Below are 23,790 nucleotides of genomic sequence, written 5' to 3' on the forward strand. Positions count from 1 at the left end.
TACCTAAAGCTCTGGGAAGAAAACTTCTGAATATTTTTGCCTTTCCTTGCACCCTCAAAAAGTATGGTCTATGAATGTACTCCAAAATAGCAACTGGAATTTTTAAATGCTGCTGGTGGAAATATACAATGTAAAATAGTATGACTACTTTATAAAATCACCAGCTTCCTTAAAAGTTAAACTTAACACCTACCATATGACCCAGCCATTTCATTCCTAGGTTTTACCTCAAGAGAAAAAATGTTTATGTCCATATAAAGACCTATACACAAATATTCACAGCAGCTTTATTTATAATAGGACACTCAAATATCCATCAACAAGTGAATGGATAAAATGTAGTACAGTATAACTGTAAATATACAGTGGAATACTACTCAACAATAACAAGAACGACTAATACGAGCAACGACATGGATAAATTACAAAATAATTATGCTGAATGAAATAAGTCAGACCAAAAAAAAAAAGTTCACTGTATGATTTCATTTATAAAAGAATTACAGAAAAAGTAAACTAATCTATAGTTTAGGAAGCAGATCACTGAACTTTCCTGGTGGTCCAGTGGTTAAGAAGCCACCTGCCAATGCAGGGCACATGGGTTCAATCCCTGCTCCAGAAAGATTCCACATGCCATGGGGTAACATGGCATGCCCATGCACCACAACTACTGAGCCCATGCTCTAGAGCCCACAAGCCACAACTATTGCTGCCTGCATGCCCTAGAGTGTGTGCTCTGCAACAAGAGAAGCCACTGCAATGAGAAGCCTGCACAAAGCAACTGGAGCCTGCTCACCACAACTAGAGAAAACCCATGTTCAACAATGAAGACCAAGTACAGACAAAATATTTTTAAAACTTTACAAATTAAAAAAAATGCAACAGCATTATAAAAAAGAAAGCAAGCAGATCATTGATTATTCCGGGAGGAAATAGGGAGTAAGGAGGAATGAAATACAAAGAGACAAGAGGAAATTTGGAGGGTGGGTGATAGAAATGTGCATTATCTAGATTGTGGAGATGTTTTCACAAGTGTATATATGTGTTAAAACTCAATCTGTACACTTTAAATACGCACATTTTATTGTACATCAATTATGCCTAGATGGGCTTCCCTGGTGGCTCAGAGGTTAAAGCATCTGCCTGCAATGAAGGAGACCTGGGTTCGATCCCTGGGTCAGGAAGATCCTCTGGAGAAGGGAATGGCAACCCACTCCAGTATTCTTGCCTGCAGAATCCCATGGACAGAGGAGCCTGGTAGGCTACAGTCCATGGGGTCCCAAACAGTCAGACACAACTGAGCGACTAACACTTCATGCCTAGATAAAGTTGAAAAAAAAAAAAAAGCTTTCAAACTGCTATAACACTAACAATAGAGTATGGAAGTAGGATCTAGCAAACTTTCCAACCTTATAACTGCTCCTACATTTACTAAACATAAAAATTCACTCAACTAAATAAAAATGAACAATGCTCTATTCCATCAGAGAACAAAAAGATACATTGAATGTATTTTAGAAAAAAGTGTTAGCTTATAATTACCCATTTAAGCTACAGTCCACAAAACTTGTGTATAAGGACTAGAACAACAACATACTACATGGAAATGTTGTGTTTCATTCATACTGCTTTACAGTTTATATTTTCAATGTGTTACAGAATGGACCATTGATATGTTTTGTTTAAGAGTATTATTTCACAAAGGTTATTTTACAGTGATCTGTAATGTCAACCAATTTCTTTCTAGAAGCAATTTAAGGTTGTAACCTAGACGAACAGGACGCAACATTTATTTATAACAGATGACAATGTTTGCATCTCTTACCAAAAAAAAACCTGGCTTATGAGTTTTCTGTTATATGTCTCAGCTGCCATAAGTTAGTCCAATCAATTGGAATGACCTATGCTACACAATGGGCTTTCCCAGTGGCTCAGACGGTAAAGAATCTGCCTGCGATGCAGAACAGGATTTGATCCTTGGGCTGGGAAGATGCCCTGGAGAAGGAAATGGCTACCCACTCCAGTATTCTTGCCTAGAGAATCCCATGTACAGAAGAGCCTGGCAGGCTACAGTACATGGGGTCACAAGAATCAGACACAACTGAGTGACTAACACACATATGCTATATAACAAAGAAAAAGAAACCAAACGAAGGATTTAGAAAATCATTTTTTAAATGGCAGAGTTTTGCTAATAACAGTTAAGCTATTTCATACACAATTAAGATTTTAGTATCAATAAGTAAGCTTAAAATGTACAAAATAATTTTTTTTCTAATGGCAACTGTGGTAGAACAGGCAATCTTGTGCTCAAACATCTTAAAAAGGCTTTTATCTAGCCCAAGCATTGATAGTCATGTCATCCTGAGAAAGAGCATAAGCCTACCCCCTACCTCTGTATCAGGTACATTAAGCAATACACACACACACGCGCACGCACGCACACACACACATGCTTTTTCAGGAACAAACAGGGAACCATACGGGAAATAACATTTTAAATAGTAGACCTGTAATGGCCATGGATTCATTTCTTCATTTAAATAAACATTAAGTAACTACCCACTCCAGTACTTTTGCCTGGAAAATCCCATGGACGGAGGGGCCTGGTGGGCTGCAGTCCATGGGGTCGCTAGGAGTCGGACACGACTGAGCGACTTCACTTTCACTTTTCACTTTCATGCGTTGGAGAAGGAAATGGCAACCCACTCCATTGTTCTTGCCTGGAGAATCCCAGGGACGGGGAGCCTGGTGGGCTGCCGTCTATGGGGTTGCACAGAGTCGGACACGACTGAAGCGACTTAGCAGCAGCAGCAGCAGCAGCAGCAGCAACTACCCACTATGTACCAAATGCTTGTGATACAGAGATTAATAAAATGCCTTCCCTACCCATAACAAAAGTTCACAGATTTTGGATGATACATCTTTGGAAAAAATGCAATGAAAAGTAACTGAATGTTCCCCAAAGATGGATAAGATGGCCAGTATTAGAGCAACTAACTGCAATTAGAGGCAAAAAACATGATTAAAGTGACAATGGTTCTTTTAGGGACAGGTCAAATTGAGATTCTTAACAGAAACAGAAAGACCTTGGTAACACTGCAAACATGACTGGGAGAGACGTCCAGCCTATACATTTTCGACAATAAAACAGAATGATAGCTTCAATTATCATGTTCCTGACAGAATAAACCTTAATAAGACAAAAAAAAAAAAAAACATGTTCTTAACAAAAGGACATGATGTAGCTCTGGCATGTAGAATTACTTAAGAAGCAGGCTAAGCGGTGGTCTGAATGTTTTTTGTACTTCCAAAATTCATGTTGAAATTCTAATGCCCAATGAAATGGTATTAGGAGATAGGCTCTTTGCGAGATGAATAGGTCATAAAAGTATAGTCTCATGAATCAGAGTAATGCCCTTAGAAAAGAGAGCTCCTTGCCCCTTTTACCACATGAGAATACAACAGTAAGTTAGCAGTCTGCAACGCAGAAGAGGGCTGTCATGAGAACCCAACCATGCTGGCACCCTGATCTTGGACTTCCAGCCCCCAAAAATGTGAGAAATACATTTCTTTTGTTTATAAGCCCCACAGTCTATGGTATTTTGTTACAGAAACCTGAATGGACTAAAACAGGCTAATGAAAACTTATGCTAGACTATTTCTAAGAAATAGTTTTGCAAAAAACTGCACATTTCAAGGCAAGAACCAGAGAAGCAAGATGCAGAGCAATGCATCCAACAAAATAAAAGTATAATAGTTAAAACAAAAAACTATACTTAAGAACCCCGATTGCTGTCTTCCTTTTCTTAGTAGAGATAAATGACTTCTTTGTAACTCATGTATAGGAAAGAAACACCAAAAAAGCAAAGCCTTAGGTAAAGGAAGCAGTCAACTGGTTTCTGCTTCCAAGGGATAGGAGAGTGTTGATACAATAAGAAGCTTCAAGGCTGAAAGGCTCTTATATGCAAACTGATCTGAAGACAGAATACTAAGTACATTCAAGACAATGTACTCAAAGGGGTTAAATGTCCCATAATCTGCCAAAGAATAAAATCATTTGACTTGGGGTTTGTTTTTAATATTTCTCTGGTCACTTAACAAGCAACTAAGAGGGCTTGGGAGACTGGAGGAGGAGAGACTCTCACCCCACCCTTCCCACCTCCAGTCAGATTTACAACCTTGGACACCAGGTGACAAATGAAGGTCCTGAGGTTTGGCGAAGAGGGCTCTGATTCTGCATGAGAAGGAAAGGATCAGAGAGTCAAAGCCAAAAAGATCCTGGGCCACTAAACCCCAAACCAGCAAGAATCATTTTCAGTCTCCAAAACTAAACTCCAGCTAGCTCCATGACTAATTTTTAGACATAACTTTTTATTGACAGCAGCAATCAGCATACCACACCCTATGGATCAAACCCATTCGATTTTTGTAAGTAAAGTTGTGCTGTCACAGACACTCCTTCATTTACACGTTGTCCATGGCTGATCTCACACTACAACGGCAAAAGCGAGTAGCTGCAACAAAAACCATCTGGCCCACAAAGGAAAACATATTTACCATCTCATCCTTTACAGAAAAGGTTTGCTGACCACCAATTTAGAAGAGAGAAAAGGAAAGAATACCTACTAGTTATTACTTTTTCTGAAGGGCATACAGAAGAATAGACATCTTATAGTTTAGTTCAGCAATCAAAGGAGTCCATCTCTGGGAGTTTCTCGGCAGTCCAGTGGTTAGGACTCAGCACCTTCACTGCTAAGGGCCCGGATTGAATGCCTGGTAGGGAAAAGATCCCACAAGCTGCTTGGCATAGCCAAAAAACAGAGAGTCCATCTCTGATATTCTTTTCCCTAATTTATAAAATATGCTTTTCGCCATCTTGATGTGAGGATCATCTGTGAGGCATCTATGACATGGCAGCTCAAAAGCCTAATAATCACTATACATTCCTATTAAGTTTCTCAAACTTACTGTCAGACTTGAAATTGCAACCACCAGATAGACTCATAACTGTTCCTAATCCTTGCTTGCTTGCAGTAAACAGCCCAAGGCTATCTGACAGAATATAAATACTGTTTTTCATATTCAGGACATAAAATTTTGATGTGCCAGAATCTTTTAGGGAGCAAATGACTACCTTTTAATTATAGAATGATAAATAAGGATTTCTCCTGATCAGACCAAGTACCCTGAAATATAAGTGTATCTAAAATGCAAGCCTCCCAAACCAGATACCAGTTCTGTCAGTGGCTGGTGAAGGAGATCAGACCTGAGATAGCTTAGGTATTATCTGTCTAGATTGCTCCTAGAGAGAAAAAAATGGGAACAAACAAGAGGAAACTCATCCAAAGATGTCATGAAAAGCAGGATGCTATGTTAGTGAACTCCTCTGGCCAGATGAGACAAGGACTACCTAGAGTCTGCACTGAGGAATCTGGTAAATTCTAACACTGAAAGAGTGAGTACTCAGTCTTAACTTCAACTATGAAAAATTTCTTTCTCAGACAATGGGGGAGGAGAGGAATCAGCTAGCCAAAGAGAAACAAACACTGAGCCAGGGAAATGAACTTTCTCAAATCCTCCATGTTGCGAGAAAGAGGCTAAGAATCAGTATAAGCTATCCTAGAAAAGGGGACGGAGAAGGCAATGGCACCCCACTCCAGTACTCTTGCCTGGAAAATCCCAGGGGCAGAGGAGCCTGGTAGGCTGCAGTCCATGGGGTCGCTAAGAGCCAGACACGACTGAGCGACTTCACTTTCACTTTTCACTTTCATGCATTGGAGAAGGAAATGGCAACCCTCTCCAGTGTTCTTGCCTGGAGAATCCCAGGGACGGGGGAGCCTGGTGGGCTGCCGTCTATGGGGTCACACAGAGTTGGACACGACTGAAGTGACTTCAGCAGCAGCAGCAGCAGCAGCAGCAGCAGAAAAGGGGAAACATTCATTTGTTTTTCAACTAGTATTTATTCAGCACCTACGTACCAGGCACTAAGGTTAGAGGTACTAAACGAAACACAGAAAAACCCTCATTCTCATGGAACTTACTTACATTCCAGTGGGGCTGTGGCATAAAATACAGCGCATATTATATGGTGCCAAATGCTCAGAAGGAATATAGTGAACAACAGGGAGTGTTGCGGTGGGGGTGAGGTAGCCAAAGAAGTCTATACTGCAGAGGTGGCATTTGAGTGCTTCTGGGCTATCGTGCTTAGTAGTACACCTGACAGACTAGAATAGAGGGTTAGCCCAAGAAATCAAATTCTTTAAACTCATGGAATATCCATGTGAGTCATGAGCTTACAGCTGTGATTGCCACTGTTCTTCAGATACAGTAACATAACCTGTTCTCTATGGGGATAAAGTTCAAGAGAAGAAAGTACACAGTGTATGTTAGTCTCAGATAAAAGCATACAAAAATCCCTCTTTGAAATGTTCCCAAAATAACAAAGAACTAATAAAGTATAAACTCAAGGACAAAAAATAGAAGGAACAAGACAGACAAGAGATGTCAACAAACAAGCAGATAAAGTTTTTAAAAATGTGAAGACCTCATACAGCACAGAACTTTTATGTAGGGAATACCATTTTGACAGTACATGGCAGGATACAAGGAAAGACAAACCTATAGCAAGGTAGTACTGACAAACACCTCAAACTAGATCAAAATGCTGCAGGAAAAATGTAGAGCCTACCCTGGAAAGAACAGAAAGGAAACCCTACAGGTGGTTTTTTTTAATGGGTCACTGCCACACAATTTAAGCAAGCAAGCGCCCTGCAGCCCTAGGGGATTACCAGTCTTGGTGTTAAACTGACAATAGAAGTAGCAAAGAGACTTAGTCAGCTGCCAGAATAAAACTTACTTCAAAGAAAAGGGTAAATTTAAACTAAAAGCTCCTTATCTCTATACCAGTTGGTCACCAAAAGCCTAAGTTAAAAGCAAAGATAACTGTAGTAAATCTAGTTTTATCTGGATCCCCAGTGGAGAAAGGAGGAAAGGACTAGGATACCTCCTCTCTCTTAATCATACACAAATTTCAAAACCACAGAAAATAACAGAATTGAGCATAAGCATCCTCTAAATCCTCTGGAGAAGGGAATGGCAACCCACTCCATTATTCTTGCCTGGAGAATCCCATGGACAGAGGAGCCTAGTGGGCTACAGTCCATGGGGCCACAAAGAGTCAGACACAACTGAGTGACTGAGTGGACATATCCTCTAATAAAATATAAACAGTGAAGGACTTCCCTGGTGATCCAATGGTTAAGAATCCACCTGCCAACACAGGGGGCGTGGGTTCAATCCCTGGTCTAGGAGGATTCCACGTGCTACAAGGCAACTAGGCCTGTGCACCACAACTACTGAACCCACCTGTCCTGGAGCCTGTGCTCTTCAACAACAGAAGCCATTGCAATGGGGGGCCCACGCACTGCAACTAGAGAAAGTCCCATACAGAGCAACAAAGACTCAGCACAGCCAAAAATAACAAATAAATTAAATAAATAAAATTTTATATAAAACTAGTGAAGCAGAAAATGTGACTTCTCCAACAGGTTTCAAAACTTAAGACATCCAAGTGTTGCAAAATCTTCCTTGAGATAGCATAACACCTAACAAATAGCAAAAATTCTTTCCATTCTTGAAAAATCAGAAGTACCTTATTTTTCTATCATTCATTCCTCCTTTCTATAGAAGCCAACTATTTCTTCCAAATGCTCAATACAAAAAACAACACTAGGACTTCCATGAAGGTCCAGTGGTTAATAATCTGCCATGCAGTACAGGGGATACTGGTTCGATCCCTGGTCAGGGAACTAAGATCCCAACATGCCACCGAGCACTCAGCCTGCATGCTGCAACTACTGAAGTCCGTGCACTCTGGAGCCCGCACGCCACAACTAGAGACCTTGCACACCACACTCCAGAGTCCAAGCGCTGCAACACATGGCCCAACGAAAACACCACGTGCTGCAAATTCAGACCCAATGCAGTCAAATAAATTTAAAACCAGAAAGAACAAGGCTAAAGAAATTCTATTCAAAAGGTAGGGAAAATAACACTCTCCTCTTTGTTACACTTTTACAACATCCGCTGCACTTACTTTTAACAGATAAAATGTGTATCAAAGTTGCTTAGTAGTTTTAAAATCAAGTTCAAAAGAACTGAACATCTCCACATTTCAAGAGTTCACCAAAGATTTTATTAAAGTTTTACTTTTGCTTATTTTCTGCCCTCCATAAAATTATTGGAAAATATCTAAAAATTAAAGATAGAAATACTAGAAAGCAGAAACTAATGTAAAGACAAGGGTAAGAGTACCAAAAAGATTTCTTACAAATGTTATCTCAAATTTTCTTCTGTTGATAATAATCTTAAAAGTACAAGCTGGACACTTCTCTCATTTCTTAATTTAAAAACAAAGATCTATAGAAAATGCACTAAGTTTGTCTTTATGAATATTCTTCAACAGTCAAATTTATTCTTAGTAACACATACCATATAATGTACATCTTACCTATTAAAGATTTGATATTTTCTAAGATTAAATCACTAGTAATATTTCCAGATAAATCTTGCCCCAATTCAGCAATCAGCTTGGCATAACCTTCATTTTCTTCTCTTAACAAATTAAATTTTTGCTGCTTATAACTGAAATTAGATAAACATCATAAAGCAGATAAAATTAATTTCAATTAACAGGCCTGCATAAGATTAATGTATTATTTTCATTGAATTTTCTTACTCTTATATTAAACCACCAAAAGAACAGTTGTTAGAAGTTTACCTCTTTGTATATCTTTTAGGATAGAAAATAACAGTGCTTCATAAGAGACACCCCATATGAATTACACAGGGGAAACCAGCTCCACAAGGAAATGATACTGCTGACATAACACTATCTCCATCATTGACAAGAGTATACTCTAGGTGTAAATTATTTTACTGGGAGTAATAAAAATACCGATTATTTTAACTTCCAATAAGGAAAACAAAATTAACATTAGTTTCACACAGGTCAAGTTCACTGCTGACTCAATAACCATAGGCACTCTTAGAAAGAAAAAACACGAGACACACTCTAACAGCAAAAACAACAAAAGCCTTCAAAACACCTTTAAAAATTTCTGGTATTCAACATGGGAAGTAAAAAACATACACAGGCACTTGATCTGCAACATAAAAATGCATGTACTTACAAGAGTTTTGTCTTGATTTTAACTGACTTTTGATTGAATTGCTGTGATTGTTTGATAAGCCCTAACGATTCCAATGTTTCTGGATCCAAGCGTTCCTTTAGAACTGTGTCTGAAACTAAATACTGTATTAAAAAATATTAAAGGCCATTTATTCCTCAGCATTCCAACTATGCATCCACAATCTTAAAACATGCAAAATAATTTTCTCAAATAAGAATATTAAAATCACATATTATATATATACACATATACAACTTTATAAAAAGGCTTAGAACTTCAATTTAACAAAAATGATGACTCTCAAAGTATTGAAAAATACAACACGTAGCTTTTTAAAACTTCACTAAAAATTATATGCATGCTCTCCATAGGCTACAAATGACAAGAACTACAGATGTAATTCTGATTAAAATTAAGTCTGATTAAAATTGAATTTTCTTTAAAATAATGCAGCACTTCAGCCTTCTTTCGTTTCTACTGTTTAAGTCAGATTCTAGTGCAGCAAAGACAAGGACATTATTCCAGATCTGAGTAATGCCATTCCTCCTTGGTTCTAAATTTATGAACATAAAATGGTTTACTAGACAATGATTATGACAAGTTCTAGAATTTATTATTTTTAAACTACCTCCATTCTTTTTCTCCTTGCTGAACAGTTTATGAAAAATCATTCAGTTTAAAAGCTGTCCACATCATTTCTACTCATCTGATAGATACTTACCTTTTCCTTAGTTAGAAATTTTCTAGATCAGGAATACCACCGAAGTTTCTATATGCATAGACAGTTTGATACAGTAGCATGCCTATTTCATAGAAATAGCATGTCTAATTTTACAAAGCATTCCATTTCAAAACCCAAGTCTCACCTTATAATGAACAGTCAACTGAATGTCAATATCCTTTTCCATTAACACAATTAATTGTGATTACAATCATTCCATAAAAAATTGAGAAATGGAAAGTATTTTTAAAAACTTACCAAACATGCTAATACCAATTGTGTAAAATAATCTCTCTTGCTTTTTTCTTCTAAACAATTTGTTTCAATATCTACAATGATGAAGGAAAAAAAGGTGAAAGTTTGATGACTGATTTTTCTAGACTACAGAAATATAACATACCTTGCTTCTTTAAAACTACCTAATTTTAAAATACCTCATTCTGAATTGCGGGGAAAAGTTTAAACTGTGATAAGCATAAGCTGTCCTTCATACGCATATGAATAATTAGAATTAATTTCTCACGATATTGAAGACTGACCTTGTGACCAATGGCATATCCATAAAATGGTCAGTTGATTATGGAGCTATGTGCTAAGGCACTGGAAGCAACAAAGCTTCAAAAAACTACTGCTTTCAAAAAAAAAAAATGGAAACATTCAGGAATTTCCTGGTGGTCCAGTGGTTAGTACTTGGTGTTTTCACTACCCAAGGCCTGGGTTCAACCCTTGGTTGAGGAACTAAGCACCCACAAGTCGTGTGGCATAGCCAAGGGAAAAAAAAAAGGAAACATTCAAGCAAAGTTTAAATGACCACGTGTCAGAGACAATAAGGTGGAAAATTGAACTGGGTGACAACAAAGATCTCTTCTAATACTAAAGACGCTATTATTCATGAAGATCAAGCCTTTGACTGACAACATTGGTACCACGTACCATGTTCTAACCAAGCTACTTGGTCACCAACTCTATGAAAACTGTATTAAAAGATTTTTTAACATCTTATTTTGAATTACAATTCTAATCAGCAAAGAAAAATTCAGTGAAGGTTTCATTTTCTTCCTACTTAAATATTTTTTTAAGAAAATGACACCTCCTTGAGCTTCAGTAAGTTATTCAAAGAATTTGTCAAACAATTTTCTCATCTAAAGTATAGAGGAAATAAACAATTAGTTCTAAACACTAAGCATCAAAAACTTCAACCAGGATTAGCAGGATTACCAGATTGATCTCAGAATTATTGTTTTAACTGATTACACACCATTACTTTGCTTTAAAAATCAACTTATATTTAAAATGTACTACAGAAAAAGGCACCCATTTTAGTGATGCAATAAAAATTCTCCTCTAAGAGTTCTAGGGTTCCCCTCAGACAGACATTGTATCACTGCTTTCCTTCAGTTTACTTTCTATTGACATCACTAAGAATCAAAAGAGAAGAGGATCTATTGTTAAACACATCCACATTTTCCTGGCCCTTCTCCACTTTTCCTTCTTGGAAAGTGCCATTTTCCAATATTCTGACTACTATAGCTAAGCACACGATCAGATCAAGGGTATTAAGGGAATTTCAGCGTGCTATTTATACACCCTGTAATGTACTGTAAATTGCAGTACAATCGAAATCCCTCAGTAAGACTTTAAATTCATGTGCATCTCATCAATCTTTTCCAGAGACTTCCAAGTGGTCTCCCCATTAACTGGTTTTCTGGTCCCTCCCCAGCCTAGAACTTCAAACACACTGATCTTGAGAGGTCAGGACTAAATTGGGCCTCTTCTTTAAACTAATATCTATCTACTCTCCAAGGCCCTACAGTCCCTAAGATCTACCTCCAAAGTCCCAAAAATGAGAGTACTTGGGTAGCAGGTTCATCTTCTACAAACCAAATATATTCTCCTCTTAGCCACCAGACCTGATTAAGATACAACTCTCTGGGTTCTGACCATGTTAGGAAATGCTTAATGGGACCTCAGTAAATTTCTTAGCTAAACTATCTCAATCATCAACACAGGAATCTATTATCCCAATTATGCGTTCCCTATTTACTTTATTCTTTCTATTCTTCTAACTCATGAAACTATTCCAATAAATTCATATACTATTCCTGACTCCTCAACCCCAAATCAGCATCAAAGTTCTCTTTAATTTCCCTCTGATTTTCTAAAAAGTCCTCAGTCATTTAAAACTCTAGGCCCACTATTACCAATCACCTAACCCAGCTCAGATGTCCCAACAGTGCATCAAGTTACATCACACTTGCCTTTTGAGTTAATATATTAATAACTCTCAGGCCCGTTCACCTTACACGATTAGTCTTTTAAAGGAAAATGCTATCTCAACCAGGAAAATACAGCACTGATTTCCCTTATAATTGTCAAAATATTAGAAAGATAACATGATGCAGTAAAAACATCATGGACTCTAGAACCAAAAATACCCAGGTTCAAACTCTGCCTTACTAGCTGTGTGGCCTTGAGAAATTACTTTCTTAAGCTTCAATTTTCTGATCCATAAACCTACCTTACCGAAAACATTAAATGCTTAACATAGAGAAGATGTTCCAAAATGGCACCTATATTATTATCAGTTATAATCATTATAATTATCATGATCATTATCATTAGAGATAGCTCGCGTTCTTACTCTTATTCCCCTATCTTGGTCTGGGGTCACCCTGGGATCATTTTTTTTCTGCCAAGGGTAGGAGTGGGTGAGTGAGGGGGGCAGGTGTGGGAAATTCTCTTTCCAAGTTTGCCATCCTAATCTTGCTTGTAAAAATGGACTGGATAGGCTAAAAGAAATTTCCCAAGAGCAACCAAACACCATCTTCATGAATTCATGTTATTAGTAAAAAGCACTGACTTGTAACAATAATTCTTATTACTACACAACTATGAAAATATATCCTAACAAGTCAATAAAAAAAAATTGATAAGCTGATAACTGATTACCCAGAGAAAGACAAAAATATATTTCTGACACTATCAAGGACTAACAGCTTCCACAAACTGATATCTACAAATCATTCTTTCAGGCTTATAAACGTATCAGTTCAGTTCAGTTGCTCAGTCGTGTCCAACTCTTTGCAACCCCATGGACTGAAACACACCAAGCTTCCCTGTCCATCACCAACTCCTGGAGCTTGCTCAAACTCATGTCCATCAAGTCAGTGATGCCATCCAACCATCTCATCCACTGTCGTCCCCTTCTCCTCCTGCCTTAAATCTTTTCTAGCATCAGAGTCTTTTCTAATGAGTCAGTTCTTCACGTCAGGTAGCCAAAGTATTGGAGTTTCAGCTTCAACATCAGTCCTTCCAATGAATATTCAGGACTGATTTCTTTTAGGATAGACTGGTTGGATCTCCTTGCAGTTCAAGGGACTCTCAAGAGTCTTCTCCAACACCGCAGTTCAAAAGCATCAATTCTTCGGTGCTCAGCTTTCTTTATGGTCCAACTCTCATATCCATACATGACTACTGGAAAAACCATAGCTTTGACTAGACAGACCTTTGTCGGCAAAGTAATGTCTCTGCCTTTTAATATGCTGTCTAGGTTCGTCATAGCTTTTCTTCCAAGAAGCAAACATCTTTTAATTTCATGGCTGCAATCACCATCTGCAGCGATTTTGGAGCCCAAGAAAATAAAGTCTGTCACTGTTTCCACTGTTTCCCCATCTATTTGCCATGAAATGATGGGACCGGATGCCATAATCTTTGTTTTTTGAATGTTGAGTTTTAAGCCAGCTTTTTCACTCTCCTCTTTTACTTTCATCAAGAGGCTCTCAGTTCCTCTTCACTTTCTGCCACAAGGGTGGTATCATCTGCATATCTGAGGTTACTGATATTTCTCCCGACAATCTTGATTCCAGCTTATGCTTCATCCAGCCTGGCATTTCTCATGATGTACTCTGCATATAAGTTAAATACACAGAGTGACAATATACAGCCTTGACCTACTCCTTTCCCAATTTGGAACCAGTCCATTGTTCCATGTCTGGTTCTCACTGTTACTTCTTGACCTGCAGATTTCTCAGAAGGCAGATAAGGTGGTCTGGTATTCCTATCTCTTGAATAATTTTCTAGTTTGTTGTGATCCACAGTCAAAGGCTTTGGCATAGTCAATAAAGCAGATGTTTTTCTGGAACTCTCTTGCTTTTTCTACGATCCAATGGATGTTAGCAAGTTGATCTCTGGTTCCTCTGCCTTCTCTAAATCCAGCTTGAACATCTAGAAGTTCTTGGTTCACATGTGTTGAAGCCTTGCTTGGAGAATTTTCAGCACTACTTTGCTAACGTGTGAGATGAGTGCAATTGTGAGGTAGTTTGAACATTCTTTGGCATTGCCTTTCTTTGGGATTGGAATGAAAACTGACCTTTTCCAGTTCTGTGGCCACTGCTGAGTTCCCCAAATTTGTTGGCATATTGAGTTTGAGTGCAACACTTTCACAGCATCATCTTTTAGGATTTGAAATAGCTCAGCTACAATTCCATCATCTCCACTAGCTTTGTTTATAGTGATGCTTCCTAAGGTCCACTTGACTTTGCACTCCAGGATGTCTGACTCGAGGTGAGTGATCACAACATCGTGGTTATCTGGGTCAGTAAGATCTTTCTGTATAGTTCTTCTGTGTATTCTTGCCACCTCTTGTTAATATCTTCTTCTTCTGTTAGGTCCATACCATTTCTGTCCTTTATTGAGCCCATCTTTGCATGAAATGTTCCCTTGGTATCTCTAATTTTCTTGAAGAGATCTCTAGTCTTTCCCATTCTATTGTTTTCCTCTATTTTTCTGCACTGATCACTGAGGAAGGCTTTCTTATCTCTCCTTGCTATTCTTTGGAATTCTGCATTCAGATGGGTATATCTTTCCTTTTCTCCTTATAGTAAAAACAATTTTTTAAATTGAAACTTGACTCATGTTGTATTTATTTGTAATATAATATCTTTAGCGCCTGCTCTAAAAATTAAAATCAATCAATCCAATAGATAGCAAAGACAAATACTTTACCATCTAAATCAGGAGTTTTAAGATTGACAGAAGGCACAATTAATAATTATGCCAGGGAAAACAAAACAGAAAGGGGACACACTGTCATCCAATCAATTGTCTGCTCTTTTCATTTATCACTCAGTCCACATACATTTTGACCTGTTCATAACATTACTGATGTTATAAAATTTTAAACATCATGAAGGATCAAGGACCAGGCATTTAGATTTGTTGCAATCAAATTCCAGATTCTCAGTAAGACAAATTAAGTAACCTATCTCATTCTAAGAGTTAAGATTAATGAGCTAAAGTAAAGTAATTAATTCCAGCCTGAAAAACTCTCAGAGAATAAGTCTTATTTTAAAGTGAATATTATAATGTCTGGTAATGTTTTCTAACAGATCAAAGTTACAGAAAGTTAAAGACTGATGTGGAAAACTGTGCTCAGATACTTTAATTCAGATTTAAAATCAGAGAAATATATTTGTAATATACATTATTTTTCAAATCCATGCTTCCCATGGAGGGATACTACCTCTTGTTCCAAGTCAAAGAAATTCTATTCTTATCTTGCATGTGAAAATGAAAGTCACTCAGTCGTCTCTGACTCTTTGCAACCCAATGGACTACACAGTCCATGGAGTTCTCCAGGCCAGAATACTGGAGTGGGTAGCCTTTCCCTTCTCCAGGGGATCTTCCCAACCCAGGGATTGAACCCAGGTCTCCCACATTGCAGGCAGATTCTTTACCAGCTGAGCCACCAGGGAAGCCCAAGAATACTGGAGTGGGTAGCCTATCCCTTCTCCAGGGATCTTGCATGAATTCTTATTTATTCTGGACAAAGAGAGAAGTTTTATTTCCAAAGCTGGTTTCTCATCCTCAAAAACAAAAGTATTTTTGATTTCTCTGGCTCTTCTTGCTCTTTTTAAAATTAAAAATCAAAAGAGTACAATAGCAAAGTAATTATCTCTTGAGTGTCCTAAGTTTGATATTCTGACAATCATTGATAACCTGCATTGAATAATATTAATTAGGTGGTTACTAAAATCTGAATAATTCAGACTAACTTCAGAAAACCTGGATTTTTAAACCTGAAATGACTTAACTTAGCTCAATTTTATACAAAGATACATTTGGAAAAATTCAAACCATTTAAATTATAAACTAGAACTATTTAAATATAGTGATTAAACTCACATTTGACTTACAATACTATATTCTCTATAAAGTAAAAAAAATATAATCTAGATTTGTAGAAACATTTGTAAAATCCTTAGCTTAAAAAAAAATATTTTATTTAACAAAGAACATTAATTTTCCAAACACTTTTTACAAGTGAAATAAATGGTATTTATAAGTGAAATTAATACAGGCTTATTAATACCTACCTAATATGCAGAATACATCAGCAAGAATGGAGGGCATATCCTCACGAAATTCCTAATTTAAAAAAAATATAATTATTCATAGTAAATCCTAGAATAGCACACTAGCAAGTATTATGGGTTCACAATAACACTCTTCAGTAAAACTTAAAAACAAAACCCTAATACCACTATGTTGACAAATAAAATTCTTCAAGTTTCATAATACAGAGAAAATTAAGACAGGGAGATAATGGTTAGAAAACCTGTTTAAATGTCTACCATGAAATAACTTGAGTTAAAAAAAAAAAAGAACCTTAAACAAGCACCTCAAGAAATAATAAAAAACACAAATGAGTAACATTTTTCCAATGAAGTTTCATGTCAGAAACTACTGGAATTTGGAGTACCTTACACCTATCTAAAGTAAGTGTTTAAAGTGGTACATTTTTCATCTAAAACTTTAAATGCTGTGCTCGTACCTGAGTCAACACTGACCTAAGCAAAAATCATAGTATTCAGAACAGAAATCTGAAAAATGCAATAAGTACAAGCAGTTGTCTCATAACTCAAGATTCTCTGAAGATGAAAATAATTACCAAAAAACTGTATTTTCCTTATGCACTGATGTTTGCAGTCTTTGGAGAAATGGATCCAACATTTATAATAGATTTGTCTCCTGACTTCACACTCCCATGCCCAATTTTAGAGCCATTTTTCATTAGTAAGGATCACTGTTCAATTACTGCAATTAGTTTGCTGGCACTATAGCAACACTAAAATTAGCCTATTTTCAGAGAGTAAAGAAAAGAAATATAATTCTAAAGGAAAACCTGGCAGCTGTAAGAGACACAAGATATGTTTCTGTGGCTAAGATAAGGGACAGTGCAATATGGGACTATGAGAATCTAGCCATGACAAAGGTTCCAGCTGCAGAAGCATATATATTACTAAGCACTCAAAGAAAGGGAAGCTAAGTAAGAATGAAACACATTAAGTTCATTTGGACTCTTCACTCTCAATAAGTGGGAAGAGTATTAGAATCAAATTCCATTAACACAATAAACCCTATACTCATGCTCAATTTACAGAATGAAATGACCTTAATTGCCAATCAGACATTAGTCTTTTCTTAAGGGCTATGAAATCTGGCTATGTCTACTTGAATGAAAGTGCTCCAAAATAATAGAGCAAGACAAGAGTTTTCAAACACAGAATATCACTTATTGAAGAAATAGACTACTTCTACATGAACTAATCAGACAGAGACAGTTTAGGGGTAAAAGAGAAACTCATACTGAACCTCTACTGCTCAAATATATCTCAATGGGGGGGGATGGGGGGAAAAAATCACAACAACTAAACACAGAAATTCCTTAAGACTGTCCTTGGGAAAGCAGAAAAATCATACAAAGCTAAAGGCTACAGACATTTAAAGCCTACAGAAATTCATACGGATATCGAGAAACTCCAGGTACCACCTCAAAAATACTTATTATGAAAGCTGTTCTCAACCGTACATGTAATTTTATTTATACAAGTGTAAAACCCAGCCTAGTAAAAATAAAATATCACTTGTAAAAAAAAAAATGAAACTTAACCCCTGCTGTACAATAAACATCTTTACAATTTGAGAGTTCATCTTTCAATTGAAATCCCAAACAACCACGAAAAGTATCTTGTCTGAATCTAATTTAACCTTTCTAGTAAACAAAAGTGTGTGTGTGTTAGTCGCTCAGTCGTGTCTGACTCTTAGTGACCCCATGGACTGTATCCTGCCAGGCTCCTCTGTCCATGGAATTCTCCAGGAAAGAATACTGGAGAGGGTTGCTATTCCCTTCTCCAGGGAATCTTTCCTACTCAGGTCTCCTGCATTGCAGGCAGTTTCTTTACCAACTGAGCCACCAGGGAAGCCCACTAAACAAAAGAGTGAAACAAAGGTTTTTTCCTCACCTTTAAATAGCCACTGAAAGGTGAGGAAAAAAATCTAGTTAATATTTTCTAAAGCAAACATGAAAATTAGCATTAAGTTAGAACCATACAACTTCATTTTAAAATAATTTCATCCTCAGTTTTTAAAATATATTTAATTTCTAAACATAACCACAAACAAAAGAAAATGTCTTGTTATGTTAATATTGAGAGAACATTCTAACCAATTTTTTTTATAGATGTTTTTGCCCTCCCAGCTTACCTAATACTTTCTGCTCTACTCATAGCCACAGAAAAAGATTAAAATACCTATATAACTGTCCAGTAACAATGGCTTACCATTTTGAATAAAATAAAACACAAGTTATATACTTCAGTATCCCTTGTATCAAACACAAAAAAAAATGTTAACAATTATCAAATTAAAAAACCATACGCATACTTACACTGATGTCACTAAGAACATTAGATGCCTGTTCATGCTTTAGATTTCCTTTAATGACGTGGTATGATAATTCATAAAGAGCTTGCTGGAAATCTGTCAAACATAAAAGAAAGAGTGTAAGGACACAATCTCTTAAACATGAAAGGTAGACTCTCTAAGGGAAGACCTATGTATTTCCTACTTTCAGATTATTATAAACACCAATAATGACTAAGAAAAATATATTTCTAATGCTTTTCTCTAGCAGATTTTTTCCTTTTATTTTCACAAAAACACAATACTTAAAGAGTAGAAAAAGGCATGCTACGGTTCATGGGGTCGCAAAGAGCCAGACACGACTGAGCGACTGAACTGAACTGAACTGACTGCACTACTGTAACATAACTACTGCCTGAGCACCTCCTTCCAATCCTTTTCTGTATGTCTACATATTTTACATACTTGCATTCAGAGTTCACATCATTTGGTACTCTGATTCCCCGACAAACACTTTTAAAAATATTTCCTCCTAGTACCAAAGTCTACGAAATTATTTTTAAGGACTGCATGGAACTCCAACAAATGAATATAAATTAACCATTCTTCTCACCAAGAGATTTTGCAGATTTTTCTAACTACATTCAGATTATAGTTAATTCAATCTCAGGGCTACACTGACAACAAACAGGTAAGGAATAACAGTAAATATAAAACCCATACCCTGTCAGAGAAATTTCTTCCCAAACCTAAACCTCAATTTTTCCTCTATTTCCATCAGAATTCAAACTAAAATATATTCAGCCCTCTGTATTCACAAATTCTGTACCCATGAATATGAAGGGCTGACTTTATTCACTGTACTATGCAATTTTATATAAGGGACTTGAGAATACTCGGATTTTGCTATTTGAGGGGGCTCCTGGAACCAATTCCCTGTAGATACTAAGGGATGATCATAATTACATATGTACATACAGACAAAAAAAAACAGCAGTCCTGTGAGAACTGTCAACCACAAGTACAGTTGTCTCATTCACAATTAGCATAGCCCCCCTTTCCTGGAGGAGTTTTGGGAGGAGGTAGGAGTTAATGGTCAGGTGAACATATCCTTCCAGCTACCTTTTTCTTTAGTCCCAAACACTAAAATCTTTATCTCCTTCCTCTCTTTAAAAGTAAGAAAATAAGTAACTCTAAAAACATTAATGTAAAACAAAGTCAGTTTATAACCCCCTTGAAGGAAATCAAAAAATCTTTCAGGGCAACACAGCAAGTTAGGAAATCAAATATTTAGGAGTTTCCCGGTGGTCTAGTGGTTAGGGGAGAAGTCTGCCATGTTTTCGACATAAAGTTTCTATTTTGCCCTTTGAAATGTGTCTCCTCGGGAGCTATTTTGAGACACTGGAATGCAAACAAGTTGCTTCTCTTGTTACTTGCGCCCCCCAGTTTTGCCTAAGATTTCAGTAATAGCGGTTGATACAATGTCAGCACTGGTGGTTTCGAGTGCTCCCCAGGGCGATTGCTTTCTCCTAAGAGCAATTGCACCCCACTCCAGTACTCTTGCCTGGAAAATCCCATGGAGGGAGGAGCCTGGAAGGCTGCAGTCCATGGGGTCGCTAAGAGTCAAACACGACTGAGCGACTTCACTTTCACTTTTCACTTTCACCCATTGGAGAAAGAAATGGCAACCAACTCCAGTGTTCTTGCCTGGAGAATCCCAGGGATGGGGGAGCCTGGTGGGCTGCCGTCTATAGGGTCACGCAGAGTCAGACATGACTGAAGTGACTTAGCAGCAGCAGCAACAGCAATGGCACCCCACTCCAGTACTCTTGCCTGGAAAATCCCATGGGCGGAGGAGCCTGGTGGGCTGCAGTCCACGGGGTCGCTAAGAGTCGGACAAGACTGAGCGACTTCCCTTTCACTTTTCACTTTCGTGCATGGGAGAAGGAAATGGCAACCCACTCCGGTGTTCTTGCCTGGAGAATCCCAGGGACGGGGGAGCCTGGTGGGCTGCCGTCTATGGGGTCGCACAGAGTCGGACACGACTGAAGCGACTTAGCAGCAGCAGCTAGTGGTTAGGACTCGGTGCTTTCACTGCCATGCCCTAGGTTCAATTCCTGCACAGGGAACTGAGATCCCGCAATCCATTCAGCTCAGCCATAAAAATAAAAAAATGTTTAAAAGAAATTAAATACTTAAAAATCTTCTCCTTTGGTCTACTTACTACTAGCCACAAAAAGGAACATAATAGAAATCAAAACTTGTATCAATCTCCCCTTAAACAATGAAAATAGTATATTATAAGGAAATTAATTTGTTCACTAAATTATTCACAAAAGAAATATAGCCAGATTATTCCAATTCCTCATGAAGGATTCATTAAATATATTCTACCTTTCTCACAAATATGCCTTCATTATGCTTATAATAAATTCATAAAAACTAAAATGCAAAAGAAAAATCTGTTACTATGGTAGGAATATGAGGTCATTTTGATGCTTTCAATTAGCATTAATAAAATGCTTTTGTAACAAATAATATTCATTTGAAATTATCCACATAACTAAGATTTTTTAAAAAGCACTCACTCACCGAAGAACAAAACAGCTGAGCATCATAAACTAAATTCCCGTAAGAATATGGGCTCACAGGGGCTGAGGGAATTCTAACCTTAATCAAAGGAGATTAAAATAGAGAACAAATGGCCCAGGTCATTTTGCTGACACTGACACCAAAACAATCACAATGTAATCCACAAAGTAGCAAAGACAGTCCCCAATTCACATGTCATTTAAATACCCATTTAAATGACTAGGAACTCCTGCTGTATTTTATCCACAGAAACAGTACGTGATGTCTTAGAGACTACCAAGGCTAGTCCACAAAACCCTGCTAAATCTACACTAAAATTGAAAAACTTTAGATTTACAATGGGGAGGAAAATTTACAACTCTTATACAGAAAAGAATAAATGCTAACATTTCAGAAAAAGCAGCTTTAAGAACAGCCACAAGTAAAAGGGATTTCTAGAGATTCTAGACATTCTTTGTGAAATATGAGCATAGCCACTAGTTATGTCAAATATCACTAGGAATGCTCATGTTCATCAGCCATCCTTACTATGTTATTTTATGGGGGGGAGGGGACTTATAAAAAGAACTTATAAAAGCAGCAGCATGTGCAAGGGAAACTGCCTTCCTGAAATGAAATCAATTTGGAGAGAGAAGCAAAAAGAGAAAAGACAGAAGGAACAATATCCAAAGTCAATGCCCCTGAGATACACAAAGGAAATTCTAAAGAAACAACATTCAGTTCCCTGCAAGTAGGCAAGAGCAAGAAAGAGAAAGTGAAAGTGAAGTGCTCAGTCGTTTCCGACTCTTTTGCTACCCGTGGACTGGAGCCCACCAAGCTCCTCCATCCATGGGATTCTCCAGGCAAGAATACTGGAGTGGGTTGCCATTTCCTTCTCCAGGGGATCTTCCCCACCCAGGGATCAAACCCAGGTCTCCCACATTGCAAGCAGACGCTTTAACCTCTGAGCCACCAGGGAAGCCCAGAGAACCCTCACAATTGAGCCAATGAGGCCACACCCCTACTAATTTGAGTTTCATATGTGAATCAGAACAACCATGCAAGTTAACAATAGTCTGATAGTTATTAAAGATCTAAATTGTTTCATTTAAAACTGTTAAGAGTAACCACCCTGTTATGCTATTTATAGTTTTGCTGAGAATGTTTTTTTTAACCCACTTAAGGTTTCAAACACAAACAAGATACAAGTTAACTGAGAAGTTAGAAACTTGTTTCAAACATAAGGAGAGGGAAAACTATCCAGTGCTTTTAAAAAGGACTCTTTTTTTTAGTTTCTTACTCTTCTGACAGTCAACTGACTTATTCAAAAATGGCATTGTATTAACAACCTCAAAAATCTTTATGAATGATCTGAAATTTTAAAAGCAGGATGACTATAAAATAACTTTAGGGATTGAGCAAGGAGTTTTAACAAGTCTTACCCAAATGACAGAAAGAAAAATGGTTCATTCACTCATTTGAAAATGCTTTCTACTCAAAAATCCAAATGTTCTTCAAAAAGTATATATTTTCATATTAAGATAATATTTAATTTTTGATAAAAGGAAACATTTACAGAAAATTAATAACTTATTTAAAATAGAATATTGATTATAAATTATTTTTCCACATTGGAAAAAAATGTCATTGATTATACCCCCAGTGAAAGCTACATATGAAAATGGTTTAAATTACTGGGCATCATTGCTTTTGTTTTTGCCCCTCCTTTTCTGAATCCATATATCTAATTTTAAATTCAAAAAAATTAAACAGTAAATCCTTTAAAATAACTAAAAATTTACATTCAGTTTAATTGCATAACACTTTACTTAATAAATCATATTTGAGATATGCAGTCATAAACAACTCCTTTGCTTGTAATGTTTTCCATGACAACTGCCTTTAACAAGATCCCCAGATACCACCTAAACATAACCAGCTTTAGTAAAAACACTGAACCTCAGTTTCTGCAAGTTTCCTAGCACAAACAAGATCAGAATTAGTTTCTCTTTCCATGCTAGCTCTTCTATTTATAAAATTTAATGGAAAACAGGGTATTTTATTAATTTTGACCAAGCCAAATCTCATAGCTATGATATTTTTAAAAGTCTTACCTCTATAAGTTGAACTATCGTGGCTTTTATTTTCACTGAGGATCCGGCATAAATGTAAACTAGAATAAAACAAATAATCTGTATTAATTTCTAATTCTAACACAGATAATCCTTATACAGCAAATTCTATCAACTAAAAACATCTGGAAATGTATTACACATTTTAAGTCCATTAGTTTATAATTTAAATAAAATAAACCTAAAAACCATAATTGGAAGATGCTAATGAATCAAGACATTATTTTGAATGAAAACAGGTAAATAAAAGAATGAAAATCAAGCACTTATTCTGACTTTTGTATACAAACGAACAGTTGATAAGAAATGCCTCTGTTAGTATTTCAGCTAACAAAGGTATGATAGAACAGCACCATTTTTAAGTCCCTAATAAATTTAAGGATCTAGGCATCTATCAATGGCTGTTCACATCCTAAGACGCAATCAGATATTATGTGCCTCCTGATCCTAATGCAAGAATACACCACCA

At 36.9% G+C, this 23,790-nt stretch overlaps 1 protein-coding gene across 16 annotated transcripts in view; it reads right to left on the reverse strand.

Annotated features, from left to right (window-relative positions):
* Positions 1-23,790, reverse strand: part of THOC2 (THO complex subunit 2) — a 118,782-nt gene that overhangs the window by 80,103 nt on the left and 14,889 nt on the right. For all 16 annotated transcript variants that reach the window (XR_011565149.1, XR_011565148.1, XR_011565151.1 and 13 more), the window contains exons 2-7: positions 23,304-23,362; positions 18,644-18,735; positions 16,290-16,341; positions 10,174-10,244; positions 9,195-9,316; positions 8,513-8,646 (exon numbers count right to left, since the gene is read on the reverse strand). Coding sequence is in view for 12 of the 16 variants with exons in the window: in XM_070783631.1 (XP_070639732.1) it covers positions 8,513-8,646; positions 9,195-9,316; positions 10,174-10,244; positions 16,290-16,341; positions 18,644-18,735; positions 23,304-23,362 (530 nt within the window). In the remaining 4 variants the exon portion in view is untranslated. The remainder of the gene's footprint in view (positions 1-8,512; positions 8,647-9,194; positions 9,317-10,173; positions 10,245-16,289; positions 16,342-18,643; positions 18,736-23,303; positions 23,363-23,790) is intronic.

The sequence above is a fragment of the Bos indicus genome, chromosome X, assembly GCF_029378745.1.
Source record: "Bos indicus isolate NIAB-ARS_2022 breed Sahiwal x Tharparkar chromosome X, NIAB-ARS_B.indTharparkar_mat_pri_1.0, whole genome shotgun sequence".
NCBI lineage: Eukaryota > Metazoa > Chordata > Mammalia > Artiodactyla > Bovidae > Bos > Bos indicus.